Source organism: Leuresthes tenuis, unplaced genomic scaffold (assembly GCF_036924035.1).
Source record: "Leuresthes tenuis unplaced genomic scaffold, fLeuTen1.0.hap1 SCAF_12, whole genome shotgun sequence".
Classification (NCBI taxonomy): Eukaryota; Metazoa; Chordata; class Actinopteri; order Atheriniformes; family Atherinopsidae; genus Leuresthes; species Leuresthes tenuis.
Window position 1 is genome coordinate 27,826,145 of NW_027325366.1, and position 17,401 is coordinate 27,843,545.

Sequence of the window (17,401 nt, forward strand, 5' to 3'; positions counted from 1 at the left end):
CAAATGTTTAAACATTAGCTGATATATTACATGTCTTTACCCATGAGACCCATATGACATGAATGCAGCTCTATTCAGTATTGGTTAAGCCATCCTGGTGGTTTGACCCCCTGGCTGAGCTGTGCTGACCCGAATTCTCACTAGGCCCTCCTCAGATCCGCTGGCACCCAGAGGTGGGGGAGAGCGTCGCGCACCCGTCCAGCACACGGACAAAAGTCGCCAGCACACGCGACTCCTGGACACTCTGCGCAGCGCTCGCTCCTGCCAGCGTGCCAACGCACTGCCAGACTAGAGTGCGCGCAGACATCCACATACACACAGACACACACGCGTGTTCCAGGCCAGGGTGGTTAGGTTAGAAGCAAAAAGGAAACACATGTCAAGGAGAGTGAAAGGTTCAAAAGTTAAAAACAAATAAATGTAAAATTTGATGAGTCAGGAAAGAGAGTTTGACAAATTAGAGTACTAATACCACCCTCATTTCTCTATGATTAACATAATCACATCCAACAGAACCAGCTACGATGAGTGTAGAATCAATCACTGCCCTGACCAAAGGTAACAAAATACTCCCCATAAAGCTCACAATTTAACACACTATATCACCAGGCCAGGAGCAGTTGCTAGGTAACCAGGTGAGGCTCCAGGCAGTTAGTGATCTCAGTTAAAAGGTATTGTAAAACATACTCTATAAAACATCAAATTTTCACTTTCACTCTTTGATTTTTTTTAAAGATTAAACAAACAGTTTCAAGTTGGATTTTCTTATCTTTTGACAGCACCCTGCTAGCAGTTTCCCCTTATTTATTTCCCCCCAGGCCTTATGCAGGCTTGCACACACCAGATATGAGAGTGTTATTAGTTTGATTATCTCTGGACCTCTAATGCGAATCATCTATGGCAGTAAATGGCAGAATTGAAGCTGAACATTAAAAGTTGCTGAGTGTTTGCAGGTAAACTCAATCATTTCACTGACAGAAGAACTACTCTGCTGTGGCAGCTCGTGCTGCATGGGGAAACACAGGTTGAACCCACCTTGGCATCTTTGGCGTAATAGAGAGTTCGGCCTCTCAGTTTGAAGTATCGCTTTTTCCATCTCTGGAAGGAGCTCGTCTGTTTCAGCAACAAACCCTCTTTTATACTCGTCTGCAGGGAGAAAAGACAATGGAAATAAAAAAATGTTCACAAATCCTTCCATCAGAAAGCAACAAAAGGCTTCACTCTCACAGTGGATTTCCCTCCCAGATGCAGAACACCCACTTGACTTTATCTACAGGAAACTGTCAAGATAAAAAGTGTGTAATGTTTATGTGTGTGTGAGCAGCAATTTTATGCATGGCAGAGTAGGAATAGGCCAAAAAGTGGAAAAGAAAGGAAGTCCATTACATACACCACCCCTCATTTCTCTAAAGAGCTTTAAACACACATCACTCACTAAACCAATGGGTCAGAGAAAAAACTGCCAGAGTGAGAAGGAGGAAAGAGATGGATCGAAAAAAAACGGAATGAGAAGGCAGAAACAGCTTCCACCATTGATGGCTCCTGCTGATTTGGACATCTGTTGAACTCTGAAGGACCCAGTGCTTTTAAACACTTTAACACTTCCGTGCAATTCAAATACTGTGTGTCTTCCAGTGGGCAAGTGGCAACCTAAAAAAAGAGACTCACATCATAATATCCCCACTAAATGATGAATGTCCCATGAATCAGAAACATTTATGGTGATTTGTAAGGCCATGCTTGTTTATCGGTCGTGTTCACAGCTCTTGATTTGTCTTTGTGAGGTATTGAGTATCTTTTTAAGCTCCAGATGAATAGAAGGAAGACTCACTCATGAGCAGAACAATGGGATCATTTTTTTTAAACATCTTTAACTTGTATTTCTAAAAATGTATCACTAAAATGAAACTCCACAGGCTCACTTGCTTTAGGTGTTATTTGAAGTTGCTAGATTTCTTTCTTAAGCATTCTTACAGCTTGAATTATTCATATTTCTCTTTTAATTGCAATATTGTTTGTTTTAGAGGGAACATTTCCTGTAATGTCATCCCCCATTTCTATTTGAATCACCAATGATCTGATCACAAGTAAACAGCTCTAAGTACAGGTTTAAACATCCTTTGGGTGCATACAAATGATTAGTCAGACCACATTCAGAGGTGCTGTGGGATGCATGTTGCCATATTCTAATAACAGTGTAAACACAAATGAGCTCTAGGCTACTCTGCATGACCACCTATTTACCCAATGTGACTCCACACAAGAAGTAAGGGTTCTGCTCAGATTTTTTTCCTTTCTGGTCTGAGCAAAGTGGAGTCCAAATGCACAGGATGTGTCATCTATGTCAAACCCCCTGCTCCTCTGCACCAACAAAACAGCATGAGCAGAGTGAAAATGTGTTGCTGAGGGCATCCATCGTGTTGGGAAGTTTTCTAAAATGCAGCAAAAACTCCAGTCTGTGATTTGGTAATGCATTTTAACATTGATTTGATGGAATACAATGGTAAACATGGCTCTATGGCACTCAGTTTGGTGCTGCATCAAGCTTTAAATTTGTTTCTATTTTCTATGTACAGTTAGTCGGTGATCACACTGAAAATCATTTTGTTTGTACTTGTGTCTGCTAAATATAGGCTCAAACCAGCAAACAAATTACAGATTTAAGTTTTTTTTTGCATTTTATAAAATTTCCAATTTTTCTGGAAATGGGGTTTGTAGTGTCACACATCATCTGAATTTGTGTCAAAGTTAGATTCTTGTGGCTATAGTATGTTACTAGATAACACTTTGTTTTGTCTGCTGTAAAGTTTTAAAGTAACTAAAACATACAGTATTAAAAGATTTAGAAGGAAACAACAGTATTCTTACTTGCTAATTAAATGTATGGCTTTTTTGTGTCAGCAAACCAGAGTTAGGACAATGGAAAAGAAAAAAAACGAGACACTGTGGGAAGACAGAAATTTGAAAATGGAGAGGACATTTCCATTAAAAGGAAATGGTGTTGTTATCTTCTACAGTGTGAGTGTGTCACATCAAATCATATGTAACACAGTACACATAGTCATCATCATTATGACCACCATCAACTTTCACACACACGCACACTCTTGGATGTACAGAGCAAACACACATTGAGACATGGAACAGTGGACACAGCAAAGATTAAACACACACACACACACAAATGGAAATGCTGCTTGGAAGACCATCACTCTCTTTGACCACACCGAGGTGAGGTGGGACACACACACACACACACACACGCGCACACACACACAATCAGAGGTTATTTTTAGCAAAGGAAGGCTGCTCTCTATGGGGAGAATTACAAACAGACACAAAGGCCTGAAGCTGACATCCTGCCCACCAGCTGTGTCAACTTAAACATAGAAAACACTGCAGTAGAATAGAGTCTCACTGTGGAAAAAACACTGCATACACACACACAGGAATTTCACACTGGAAGAATAATCTTTTATATACATGAAAGAAGATCATATAAATCTTGACTGAAACTTATGTTTCAAGGGCTGGTTCACCCACCGAAATTAAAAAAAACAAACTTAAAAAACAAAATTACCCCTGGGGGTATGATGGCATGTTGATTGTTCTATTACATTAACATGTTTTTGTGAAGTTTCGACCATCATAAACCCTTTAAGGAAATCAATTCCTATAAGCAAAGATAGTTTTTGGTGACTGTTTTCCAGTGTAATCTCACTGGTTTAAAGTGACATCTCTGGGTTATCGTCATAGCGTTTCTGAACTGTGAGTTCTCATAAAATTACAGTTGCATCAGCGGTAATGGAGCGGAAATCTCAAATCCTATCTGAATAAAAGTAAGCCGTAGAAATGCCATTAGGGGTAACTCAGAAAACTGCTTTTGTAATTTATGCAAAGCAGTACTAAGAAAAGAGTTCCAGAAAGGCTTAAGAGCACTTTCATCACAGTTGGGACCAAGAAGCCAAGCAGAAAGTGACTTTTATTCCATCGTATGCATCAAACTTTAAAAGCATTACACTTCCGGTAGGTCCTCCAACAACTTAGTTAGTTTGTCCGCATCTCCAAAAAGTAGTGGTGTCACACGACACACTCTCACACCCAAATCTTCACATGCTGATGCTTGGTCATGACCTCTTTTGGTCCATTTTTAATGTAAGCTTTACCCCTGCGGTGACTAATGCACCGACTCCACCAATAGTAAACAGCAACAGGAACCATTCGACAGTGCCTCCTCATAAACAGTAAGCACAAAAGGGCAGAGGGTGGAGGCCACCTCAAGCATGGAACTAGTGATGACACCATCCTTGAGAATGCAGGTTGTTACTTTTTCATTCATTCATTCAGCCTGTATTTTGACCTCCTTCACGCTCTGCTTCTCCTTTATTATGTGTGAAAAACCCTTAGAAGTTAGGAAAACATCAGCACGTTTTATTTCAGAAAACATCACTATAATTTTCCACATATACCAAAGTGAGACATCCCATGACTGTTACATTACCAGCTAGAATTCAAGGGTACTCTGTGAGCTACAAACCAACACAGCATGACATTGAACAAGTGTCAGTGTGTGATGAGTTGGGAGGGAAAACAAATTGTGAGATGGCAACATCTCCCTTGGCTGTTCTTCTGGATAGGGAAGCATTCACATGACGAAACGGGAACCATGACCCAAGAATTGTAAATGTGTAACCTCTAACGTATATTTTTATAACCCTAATTATGTATTTTATAACCTGTAAACCTAACCGTGTGTATTGCTTCTTTCAATACCAAACACAAATGTTCAGTGGTGCAAGCAAAGCAGAAAAGTGACAATGGAAAACGTTGTGAGGGATGGATACTGAGTTTAAGCTTTTAGGAATGAAAGTTGCTGGAGCTGGTGAAATGATTAAGTCCAAGCAGGAGGCTTCATCTTACTTTGCTATTCATTTATTTGTTAATTCAAACAGTTTTGTTTTAAGTCACTGTTTTATTTTTCTCTCAGATATACTGTTTTAGGTTTTGGAAATAAATTTTATTGGAGATATGACTTTAATATTTCATGTTTACCACATGTCAAAAGCCCCATGTTCATTTTATTTAAAGTGATTTTGCAGTCAGTTTTAGCCCTGGCCACTAGAGGTTACTTATCTTTAAAAATAACTACAGAATGTAGCAGTAGCTTTCAAAATGACAGGTGGTGTTGTTTTTATGGGGAGGGAAGTCTCTAGACCACAATGCAGCTTGATGGCATCTTGAATTCATTAGACTTTTACCACAGTTTCAAATTATGCGGCTTCAGTTTTTAAAATTAAATTCCAATCGACATGTTACCATATGTAGTTAGTTAGTTAAGCTAAGATTAATTAAGCTTTAAGTTAAACAGACAGCCATAAGAGCAACAACTTAGCTTTTGTTAATTCTCATGGTTTTGTCGGGTTTGGTTTTGGTCTCATTATGCTGCTTTTGTTTTGTGTTTAGGTTGTCTCAACTGTCTGTGATTTGTGCTATTTGTTGACTTCTGATTCCCTTTCTTGTCACTCATCTAGTTTTAGTTTATCAGTTGCCTTACTGGCTCACACCAGCTGTTCATTTGTGTGTGTTATCCCAGTGTATATAGTCTGCCTGGCTTTTTTTGGTCATTGCCAGATTCTCATAATTCATTCCGGTCTAATTCCAGCTTTGTTTTCTGCTCTGTCATTCATTTTGGATTTATTTTTTCGAGTTGCCATTTAGATTTATGTTTGTACAACCTCTTTGTTTAATCAGGCAGTTCAATTAAAGTCACCTTCTTCAAATATGCATCTGCACATTTGGGTGTTTGACAAACTGAATCAGGACAGCAGTGGTCAGGCTCTAGCACATACTGTTGGAATCGCTATGCACTTCAAACTATTTCTCAAAAGTGAATGGATGTTAATGGCTTAAGTGATGCAACTGAAGCAATTTCCCTACTCTGTAAATAGGACTGGAGGATTGAATTTGTTATCTAAGAAAGGTGAAGTGAAGTTCGCCTTCAAATGGCAACATACAAAGGCTTCTTACAGAGATTAAATTTTGGAGAATCCATCTAAAAGCCGCAAGGACGAGTTCATCCATCCATCGCTTTTCTACATAAGTTTTATCCAGTTCAGGGTCACAAGAGCCTGTCCCAGCTGAGACAAGTTTATATTTCCTAAAACCCTACATGTTAGAAATCCGAAATTGGGGTAGCATCATTGTAAGTTTTATTATTCTAGTGCTGTCTGTTTTGACAGAATAGTTACTAAAAAGTAAAAAGGGGCAGGAAGAGGACACACTAAAAATTCCTTGAAGCTGATGTCTACCTACGTTAATTCACTGTTTCCCTTTCCGTAGGTTACAGCCTGAGGACAAAATTCCTGTGGTGGATTAAGGTGAAATACCTCGAAACTGACTACCGTATAAGGCCTGAGCAGCTTGCCTGTTACTACAATCAAAGTGGGACTGTAGCACACAGTCAGGGCAGATGAAGTCATCTCCTCATTTAGACCTGTCAGACTACTGGACCTTTATGAAGTGCATTCTGGGATCTCCTTAGCTGTTTCTTATTTGCACAGAAGCTGTATTTTTCAGGAACCTCAATGCAGAGCAGTATTAATGGTTCCTTGTGGCAGCATCACTCCTGACATGTTGCTGACTCTATAATCAGATGCATGAACGGCTAATCCAACCAGAAGAGGGCAAGTCCAGTGATGACCGAGGAGCAAGCTAAACACCCCATGACTGATTGAGACAAAATCATAAAGATGAGCTGAAGTCCACAGGTACTGACAAACGGCTGGATGTATATTTGTGTGTGAGTGGTCAGTGCAGTCACTGTGTTTCACGTCATCTTGAACAAATCAAAAACCATGTTTGAGCCTCCAAAGTCTTAAGGTGGAGCACTGGCCAGCTGGGGCAGTAAAAGTGACTTTGCTCTAGTTCTATTTTCTATTTTGTTCCTCCTTGGCCTTCATAGTTCCTTTCCTTGTCTTCATCTCCTTCCTGTTGCCAAGTAGGCCAGAAGTGATCTATAAATAGCCCACAGCTTGCCTCTGTGCGCTACTCCTCTCTTCTGCTAAACTGTGAGACAGAGAGCGAGTCCTGTGCCGGAGAGAAATGAGTAACCTGAGTACCAAGTACCGTACACCCACTTTGTGCCTGGCTACGGACAGGGTGACACACAGGCTCTAAACGACACACACATGCTTATACAATGGACAAAGGCACAGGCATTTCAAATGAATTCAGCAGCTGTGGTTGGTGGATAAGAGTGGAGCAGGAGTTTCTTCATAGGAGAGCAGAGCAGACCCACGTCCTGCCTTTGATAATACCCAGATGAGCTGGCTAACTCGTGGAAGAGGAGACAATTTAGGAAATAATGCTACAGCTAACTAGAGTCAACAAACTCTTCTTTTATGGGATAGCTTTTCAGTTTGACCCTTAAATCCCAAAGTGTAGTGTCTTAAACCAATTACTAGTCCTTTGTGGGCTTCACAGAGGCTTCTGTCTAATTAATCTGATTAAAAATCAGCTTGACTTCCCAATTCTTCCTCTGGTTAGCTTCTCTTGCTCCAATACAGAAAACAAAGATTACAGATTGTTCATTTTAAATCTCTCACGGGGCTGCCAATTTAGTCCTAAATACAACGACCATGGGATGATGTGAACCATTGTCCATATTTTCGTTCTTTACATCAAAGCAAATCATGTTCAATCAGTCCATTGTTTAATCTTTAACAGGAGAAAACTGTGAACATTGTTAAAAAAAATCATTTTGATTTATATTTATTAGAAATAATGACTAATTTGTGACCTGTCCAGGGTGTACCCCGCCTTTCGCCCAATGACTGCTGGGATAGGCTCCAGCCCACCCGCTACCCGATTAACGAATTGGCGATATAGAAAATGGATGGATGGACTAATTTGTGTCTTGTCATCGCCATGATGTTAAGCTGTGCAATGACAAAGAAATGTCTTGCACATAAAGGCCAAGAGAAACTGTTCATTTTTACAAACCTGAAATACAAATTAACAACAGTTAAAAAAATCAATGAGCTCTCATTTAAAGCTCCTGGTCGTATCCATATGAGAGAGGTAGATATATTTCATAAAATGTAATCATTCTTTATGAAATCCTTCTTTAAGCAAATGTAAAAGATTCTGATCATGAGAGCCAGGGGTGCAAAGCTTTTAAAACCGTGATGTCAGCCTGCAAAATATGAGGCAAGTTTAGTCATGTCACACACTGTACATAAAGGCAATTGAAGGTGTTATTTGCTGCTGCATACTTAAATATTTCCTGTAAAAACAAACACTAAATAGGGCAGACCCATGCATATAAAAACCTAGATGTTCTAGATGTAGATTTCTTATCAATATCAACTTTAGGTTTCCTAATTTGGATCTAATTTTAAGGAAATTTGGTTTGTTATAAAGCTTTTATTTCTAACGTGAAACTGATTATGAACTGGTAGCGTAAGTTCTGTTGCAAAATGTGGATCTAATCAACTTGATACCAAAACGTTCATTTTTAAACAGCCAAAACTTCTTACATAACACATGGATTCTAATTAATGACAACCATCGGTCATATACAGTGTAAATTATTACAATTTTAGGCTCTGTGAGGCTCTATTTATGTCTATACATCAAACTATGTAATCTATGTCTGAAGGTTGGAAATTTGCCAAAGCTCTATTTTTGTCCATTTCTTATATATTTTAGAGATTTGTTATGTCAGCATTATGTATGGTATGGTCTCCGTCATGCATCCCAGGGTGTTTGGATGAATTTCTTGGATGTCCTTCTCTTAACTGCAGTTTTATTACTAACAAATCAACAAGCAAATAAGGTGCAGACAAACGTCTGAAATTACCCTTTATTTTGTAATATTTTGCTACCAAGGAACAAGATTTTCTTCTAATCTTTTAAACTAGTTTCCTTTGGTCATTGGCCTTTGGTCATTGGCTGCTTTTTCACTCGTGTTAAGCCCACTTCTTGTACCAGACCAATTTCATTATGCTATGCATCATTCAAGCATAAAATGACTCTAACTCAAGGGATGAACCAGAGTTGTTTTTGTCACTGTTAGGCCAGAAACTGATATGGAAACCTTTCCATATCAGTTTCTGGCCTAACAGCAACACATCATATTAAAAACACTTCATGCTAAATTTGATTTAATGGGGACTTTAAATTACGTATGAAATTGTTGAAAATAAAAAAAAAAACAGAAAACGACTTGTTTTCTAGTCCATTTGCGCTACTCATTCTGGATTCTCTTAACAGTCCCGGACCTGCTGTAGTCATCAGCAGATTAACTGTAATCTCTAATATTTTAAATTAAATTAAACAAAACAATAAAAAAATTTATTCAAGGAAGAAAAGTCATCTGACAGAGCAATATATGACATTTGCAATTTCAGGACCTCCACTAATACTTCTGCTTATATGTGCGTGTGTGTGTCAGCGCCTCTTCCGTTTTCTCACTAAAACATTGTTACAGCTCATATAAGGACAAACATTTACACATTCATGACACATGCACAGAAAAATAAAAGACAGAGAGGTAGAGGGGCACTCAGTTCAACCTCTGCAAAGGCCAATTAGGCTAATTCATAATTTTGATAACGCACAGACAAGCAAGCAGCAATAAACACATACCTCCGCCTCAGTTCTTGGCGTAGCTGAGGAAGATGTCAGCCTGCCAGAAGAAAGCCTTTCCCTTTTTGGCAATTTCAGCACACGACCTCTAACACTAAACTGCTGCAGTAACTAGCCCGTCCATAAAGAAGACTGCTTACACATCTGTCCTTGCTGGCCGGCTGCTGAGAGAAGCCCACTGTCTTAGCAATCATTCCATGCAATTAGGCTCTGTTATGCATCCCGGATCAAATAATTTGTTATTGCTAAATAAGGCCAAAACAATGAAGTCTTTCAGAGACCAATGCTGAACTTCTCAAATTCTCCCCCTGTATTCCTCCTCGGGCTCACCACACTGCTGTGGCTGTGTTGGCATATTGTCCTCTCTTCAGTGTGTAATTGTTACTCTGTACCCATCCAACTCCCACAACATGCTAAAATTTCACCAAAGTGATGGGAAAATAACAATGCAGTAAATGAGAGGGGGTAATTCCCATGTCTGTGATCTCCTTTGTGCATCTGGACCACATATATGGGTAGTTATACATGTGTCAAGTGAGGACAGAAGATGTTACATGATGTTATTGCAGCCTGGCCTCACTGCTCCCTGGTGCAAGGCTGCATTCAATGTATCAAGGAGGTGGGAAGCTGGAACTAAAAAAAAGTAATTTTCAACTTTTTAAAAAAAACATGGTTTCTTTAGATTCTTTTTTTATTCTCAGTTATTTAGTTCCTTCATTTGCCCACTTTTTTCACACTTATACTTCCCATCTGTAAATTTAAAACACACAAGAAGCAACGAGCTATTAAGGACACACACTGGAGGCAGTGAACACACAAACCAGTGGACTTAAGCTTAAACTTACTCAAGTTATAAACTTTCTATATGGTGTTTTTTTTTATAGAGATGGTGAACTCTGAGTTCCATGTTGCCATTAAATGCAGCATAGAAAATCCATGTGAAAAGTCAATTTCAGAATCAATTTCCAATGTGCTAAATAAGTAGAGTGAAAAATCTGTGTAATTTTACTTTATTGTCTGACATATATGAAAAACATTAGTAATAAAGTGTATTACAAACAACCTTTTTCTAAACCTATCTGAGTAACTGTGATTGCCTAAACCGAACAGCAAGTGAAGTTCAGAGTAAACGGTGAGCCAATGAGAATATTGTTTCTTGTTCATAAGGTAATACTGCAGCATGAAGATTGCCGTAAGCTTGAGCTTTGGAAAAAAAAAAAACAACACTATTCAACACCACTAGAATGTCAACTTGGTGGTTATTGGGACTGTAAATTTAAATAATTTTCTCTCGGGTTTCAGCTCCAGGTTTGAGTAGAAAAGGCCACAACTTAACATGATTTAAGAGCTGCAGAGGCACATATGTGCCGATGTTACAGATGTCTGCAAACGCAAAAGAGAGCATTATGGCAAATGCAGAAGAAGTTACTCTCTTTTAGCATAGTGTTCCTTACAAATTACCATCATATAATTAAAATGAAATGTTCATCCATCTGCTTTCTATACCCGCCTAACCCAATTCAGGGTCACGGGGGGACTTGAGCCTATTCCAGCTGTCACTGGGTAAGAGGCGGTGTACACCCTGGATAGATCTGGATAGGTCTATCACAGGGCCACACAGAAACAAACAACCATACACACACTCACTTCTCGGGTAAATTTAGACCCAACAATTAACCTAATATGCATGTTTTTCGACGATGGGAGGAAGTCAGAGTACCCAGAGAGAACCCACACATACACAGGGAGAACATGCAAAGTCCACACAGAAAGGCCCCAGCTGGGAATCAAACCAGGAACCCTTTTGCTGTGAGATGACGATGCTAACAGCCACACCACCATGCAGCCCTAAACTGAAATGTGACCTTTAAATTAAGATTAAGCAGGGAATTCCCTGCTTAAGTATAGGATCAGGGAGAAGCTTTTGTTTGCTCAGTAGGTAGACCAAAACATTTCATCAGAGTATGCAAAAGCTACTTCAAACAAGACTTTACATGATTCTCCTTCTTATGATTAACTGCATGAATGTTTTGAGTACAAAAATCTCATCAAAAAAAGTTTTGTAAATTGAAACAAGCAAAAGAGACAATACATCTTAAGACTTCCTGGTTAAATAAACACAAATAAAGTGACTCTCTCAGCTCCTCCCATAAATGGAAATCACAGTGTGTCACCTCTTCCGACAATGCCTCATTCATATACTCCCAAACTCAGCATCTATTTGCTTTGGATTACTCTGTGTCAGGCTCATAGAGCTTTCCCAATACCCCATGTAGCAGCAGCAACAACAACAGCGGCAGCAGCAGACCCCCGGAATACCATTAGCTCTGCTTTCAATCACACAGCCACAGTATTAGTCACAAGTTTATATGCTCTGCTCAGCTGCAGCATGACAGAGAGGGGGCTGAGAGTGGAGATGACAAGAGAGCAGAGGCTATGAAAAGACTGCTGTTCTTTCTAGAATCAAATATGGACTAGACTTCTACCTGATATTTTGCTGTAGTTAACTAATGCATTTACAAGAATATTGATGTAGTTAATGGCTTCATTGCATGAAGCAGAATGGGAGAAATGGCCATTTGAATGTATGAAGTCCATGTATATTCTGCAGGAGAAGAAAGATTTCAGAACATTGGGCAGACGTAAATGATAGCTATTATCTCATCTCTGCATCAGCCAGCCGCTCAACAACAACTATTTACAGCTGTCAATATATTGATTTTCCACTAAGGGTCCGCAACAGTTGACAACATGCAGATAGAGTGAAAAGATAACTACAAACGGCCATAATAAAGGGGTTCACCTCTGTTGATGCCAATGATTTCATAACTATCGACATCAATATTACTCAGACTTTTCTAAGATATACTTTCTGCCCATGAAAAATCAAAAAGGTTTTCAATGTGATGATATCAGTCAAATATATTCATAGAATGGTAGGCCAAATTCTGCAAAATGTCCTGATGAGTCTTTTTTTTACAATTGTGTGAAAAATGAAGCTGACCTCTTTCAGTTCAAAGGCTTTATTTATGCCATAGGTAAATACACCTCAGATGAACAACAACACAGGACATCTTGACCACATCCTGTTGTCTGACCCAATTTCAGTCAAACTTTAGCTTTCATGGTCTCACTTACTAAAAAGGTGCCTGGGTCCTGTGGCTGCAAAATAAGCCCAAGTGAAAACATGACAAAACATCTCCATTATTCCAGAAGTCTTGTTGTTTGTTTAGATGCAACTTGGCAAACCTCAGGTGTGCTGCCATGTTCTCTTTTAGAGACAGGAGGCTTTCAACCCTTTCAAACAAACCATACTTTTCTATAATAGTACTGTTAAAACATTTTAACGTGCCAACTGAGGCCTGTAGAGTCTAAAAAAATAACTCTGCTACTGCTTTAATAAAGGTAGTCTCACTTGGTGATGATCAATTAATCAAGTGTACCTAACTGCTACTTGCCCTCTTAATTTATACAGAGGCAGTAAGGGAGGTTTTTCACCAATTGCTTCTATATTTTCACTAAGATTTTGCTGAAAAAATAATGACACAATGTAATATGTCATGTGTTGTTGTTGTTCATCTGAGGTTGCATTTGCCTCATAATAAGCTTAATATATCTATTCTAATAATAATCTTAGAATTGAAAGAGGGTGTACTTTCTTTTTCACATGACTCTATCTGAGAAGGACATAGTAGACGAGACTCACTGTGTGGCAAATGTGCACCTTGGAGCAAACCAGCTGTCTTGCAGAGCATTGCCATGGAGTCAACCAATAAGGCTAGAAGACGTGGTTGTCTGTGGCAACCAAATAACCGGAGATAGTGGACAGAAAGGGGTGGACAGTGACAATGTGATGCACACACGGTCCAGAGCTGAGCAAACAGCCCAGTGGAACAACACTCAGTGAGTCAGTGCATGCATGATCCATTAGTAACTCTCAGCACACACACTCAAACACACACGTAACAAGTCTGAGACCTCCGTTAGCACAATGTCAACATGCAAAGCACGCTGATACAATTACAGCAGAAGTGCTTTATACTATTGTGATAGCAGTATGAAGTGATTGTATGCTGACCTGCAGTGTGCTGTATGTAGTTTGGCAGAACAGATTCAGGTCCATCTGGGCTTGGAGCCAGCCAATGCAATTAGCATCCGTTCGGTATATGTGCATCGCTGCAGGTAGAGTGTACATCGTAACTCATATCAGTCTGACTTTTATCCACTTTTAAAACTCCTGCTGTAACTGCAGGGACAACAGTTAGGCAGTTGTCTGACCAGGCTGACACTGAACAGACTAAGTTAATTATGTAAATGTAGGCTTAAGTAACCTCAAACAGACTTTTGCCACTTCAGATATTTCTTTTAACTTATACTTTAAAAACTTGATTAACTACCAAAAAAATAAAGCAAAAAATAACTAGATGGAAAAATAAAAAAGCATTTGAAATGTATGGTCAGACGCTACTCGGTCCAAAGTATCTTAATATCCTGAATAATGTAGAAGGGGTGGAGTTAAGCAGTCAATAATTAAGCGGATCCATTGGTTTGGGACGGCGGCACTCGTTTGCAGCGTAAAAGATAAATAGGCCAAGAGAGCTTAGGTGTCAGAGAACTAGAACAGCATTCTCTTACTTCATCCTGAATGCCAAAAGCAAAGCTGCAGAACATTGTTGGCAAAACATTTGATCTGTGAATCATAATTTATTACAACCCCAAATTAGAAAAACTGCTGAGAGCAGGAACCCAAAATATTTCATGTTTTGTCTTGTCAACTTTTTTTATATTTGTTCAAATTCATAAATTTTTACATTTCAGACCACAATACATTCCAAAAAAGTTGGATGAAGCAAATTTAGGGCTAGTGATGTGGTTATAAAAAAAATTAAAACAACTGATTGGAATCATTATCTGGTACTAATAAAATACTTTTAGTCTTTAAAGAGAAAAGATGGGCATAGAATCTCCAATTTGACAACAAATGTGTGAGAAAATCATTGAACTGTTCAAAAACAATGTTCCTAAAAGAAAGATTGGAGGACAGTTATATAGTTGTCCAGGACAGTTAAGAATCTAAATACATCATTCATGAATTTTAGTGTGTAAAGAAAAAGGGAGCAAGCCTAAGCTGGAAACCTCAGACAACTGTGACTTCAGACTATACTGTGCAGAATAAGAAGCCTTATGTTAACTTCGTCCAGAATCAGCGTTGAGCTCTCTGGGTTCAAAGGATTTTGGAATGGACCATCACACAGTGTAAACATGTATCGCGGTCATGTGCTCCGGACCAAAGACCAAAAGGAGCATCCAGACTTGTATCAGCAACAAGTCCAAAAGCCAGGGTCTGTGATGATATGCAGTTGTATCAGTGCCCTTGGCAAAGCTCATTTACACTTCTGTGACGGCAGCAGAAAAGCTCACTGGGACTTTAGAGAAACATTTACTGCCCTCAAGACCACAACTTTTCCAGGGATGTATATGTGTTATCAGCAAGACAATGTAAAACCACATTCTACACACATTACAAAGATATGGCTGACGAAGAAGAGGTTACATGTACTGGACTGACCTACTTGCAGTCCTGACCTTTCCTCAAGACAGAATGTTATGGAAATGTTTCAACTAAATGAATAATAAAATGACTGTATCAAATCATACCTTAAGATGTCTTTGCAGGAGGAATGGAACAAAATAACATCTTAAGAGCCTCATTATTAGGTATCCTCAAAGCCAAAACGTTTTTTTGAGGGTTGTGAGAATGAATAGCTACATTACAAAGTGAGAAAAATTTTACTGTCCCTATTTTTTTTTGGCATTGCAAAAACTGGATTGAGTTTATAATGTCTGTAAGGAAATAAAAACAAATCTAACTACGACTATTTAGCATTGCATTTTCCATAATTTTACTTCTTTGGGGGTTTACTTTAAAATAAACTGTAACTAAACTCAATCACAAGAGCGGTTCCTCGCTGAGATTACATTTACTAAGAGCAACAGGTTTTAAAAGCTCTTGAGAAACTAATTTCTTATCACCAGCGTACAAAATTCCTGCAGTGTTACCCTGCATAAGCTGTCATGGAAAAACAGTACAGGCCACCAAAACATAACAGGCAGAGTGTTTCTTAGGCACATTGGACATCAGTGGTCAACAAAGACCACCGCGCACACAGATCTGTTGAATGTTTGGTCTCAGAGTCAGAAAGCAGCGGACAACTATTGCGCTACTTACGGCCAACCCATCATTCATACAATTTAGTCAAACATTCATGTAAGCCAAAGCGAGACAAAGACAGACAGAAATCTTACCTTGGTCCTGATCTGTCCTGAGGTGGACACTTTTCTGATGAGTTTCTGGGGGCCTTCCTGCTCTGCTTCGCTGTCGGAGGACTCGTCTGCAGCGCCGGAGCCGGCGACAGCGCCCACCACATGGGCATGGATTCCAGCCGCGGACGAAACAGGCCCTTTCTCCGGCTCCTGTCGAGAAGAGGGATAAAACCAATCGGGATTAGCCTTTGCCCGGTCCACTGCTCCTTTCCTCTCCGGGAGACGAGAGCTGTCGAGCGACTGAGAAGGGTCTCTCCTCGCTGTCATGTCTCTGTGTGTCTACGATAAAGACGGCTATGTTTTCTGGAGTGTGTGTGGGCTGATAAACGCATACGGGATGTAGCATGTCGCGGCACGGTGGGGTTGGGCTCCAAAGTCCCCCGCTTGGTAGATGCTTATAGCTCCAGCGGCCAGTCCAGACTGAGGCGAGAGACCGCCTCATCCACTCCGTAAACCGGCGGACTTGTCCGTGCCATGACAGACCCTAGTGGCTGTTTTACACAAGCACTTCATCCGAGTAACAGAGGGAGTGCCACAAATAGGAAATAAGTGTAATAAATCAACTAATGAAGCTCAGATATTTTTTTAAAAAGGGGTGCTTTAAGCACGAGAACGCATTAAAGGCCTTTTTCTGTTAATTGTGAAAGTATTGAAAAAATGCATGGGAATATAAAATGAGCTTGAGATAGTCAAACAGTGAGTTGTTTCAACAAAAATATAAAATTCCAATCTTAACAAGTCATAATCCAACTCCCAATAAGTGACTCTTGCTTTAGAAGTGACTCTGCTATTCTTCTCATTGATAGATTGGAAATGACAGACAATACGGCAGAATTAGAGAAGAAAGAAGAAGAGAAGAAAAGTTTCCCGAAAAAACGCAACCAAGTATTGTTTGAGTCTTTAAAAACCAATTTAGTTTGCTTTTCTCAAAACTGACACTTAAAACGCCTTACAGTTTCATTCAGATGGCTTTTAAGATGATAGTAGTGTGCAAAAATCATGGCAACAGTGGAAAGAGGGCTTTACGCACGAGCGCGCTTGGAGAACGAAATATCCTCAGAGACAAAAACTCTTGCTGTGTACTGGTTAGAGCAATGGATTCACGTAATGATGTCTAATTCTGTTATTTTCTTTGAAAAAAAAACGCGCAGGATCGCAGCGAAACCAGAAGCGTACTGAATAACGCAAGTCCACAGTGTTCGTTTATACTAACCAGTTCCTCCCAGGCAGGACTGCGGCAGTAATGATACACATCCTCCATAGTCCCAGACCTCTGCGTCCGCTCGGGGAGAGAAGAAACGAATCAGGGAAAGATTGAGCAATTCACAGCCTGCCTCTCTGCCCTGGCTTGACGCCACTCGTATGCGCACTGAGGAGGAGATGGGACGTGGAGCTAGCCGTGCCGCGTCCTCCCACCGCTCCTCTCCCT

At 39.8% G+C, this 17,401-nt stretch overlaps 1 protein-coding gene across 7 annotated transcripts in view; it reads right to left on the minus strand.

Annotated features, from left to right (window-relative positions):
* dgkh (diacylglycerol kinase, eta) overlaps positions 1–17,401 on the minus strand; it is a 63,601-nt gene extending 46,200 nt beyond the window's left edge. For 3 of the 7 annotated variants that reach the window (XM_072397359.1, XM_072397360.1, XM_072397357.1), the window contains exons 1-4: positions 17,186–17,401; positions 15,955–16,122; positions 1,036–1,146; positions 130–288 (exon numbers count right to left, since the gene is read on the minus strand). In XM_072397359.1, coding sequence (XP_072253460.1) covers positions 130–288; positions 1,036–1,146; positions 15,955–16,122; positions 17,186–17,233 — 486 coding nt within the window. In that variant the 5' untranslated portion in view covers positions 17,234–17,401. Of the gene's footprint in view, positions 1–129; positions 289–1,035; positions 1,147–15,954; positions 16,427–17,185 lie in introns of those variants that run through there. The other 4 variants (XM_072397356.1, XM_072397362.1, XM_072397355.1 and 1 more) reach the window with 4 other exon arrangements.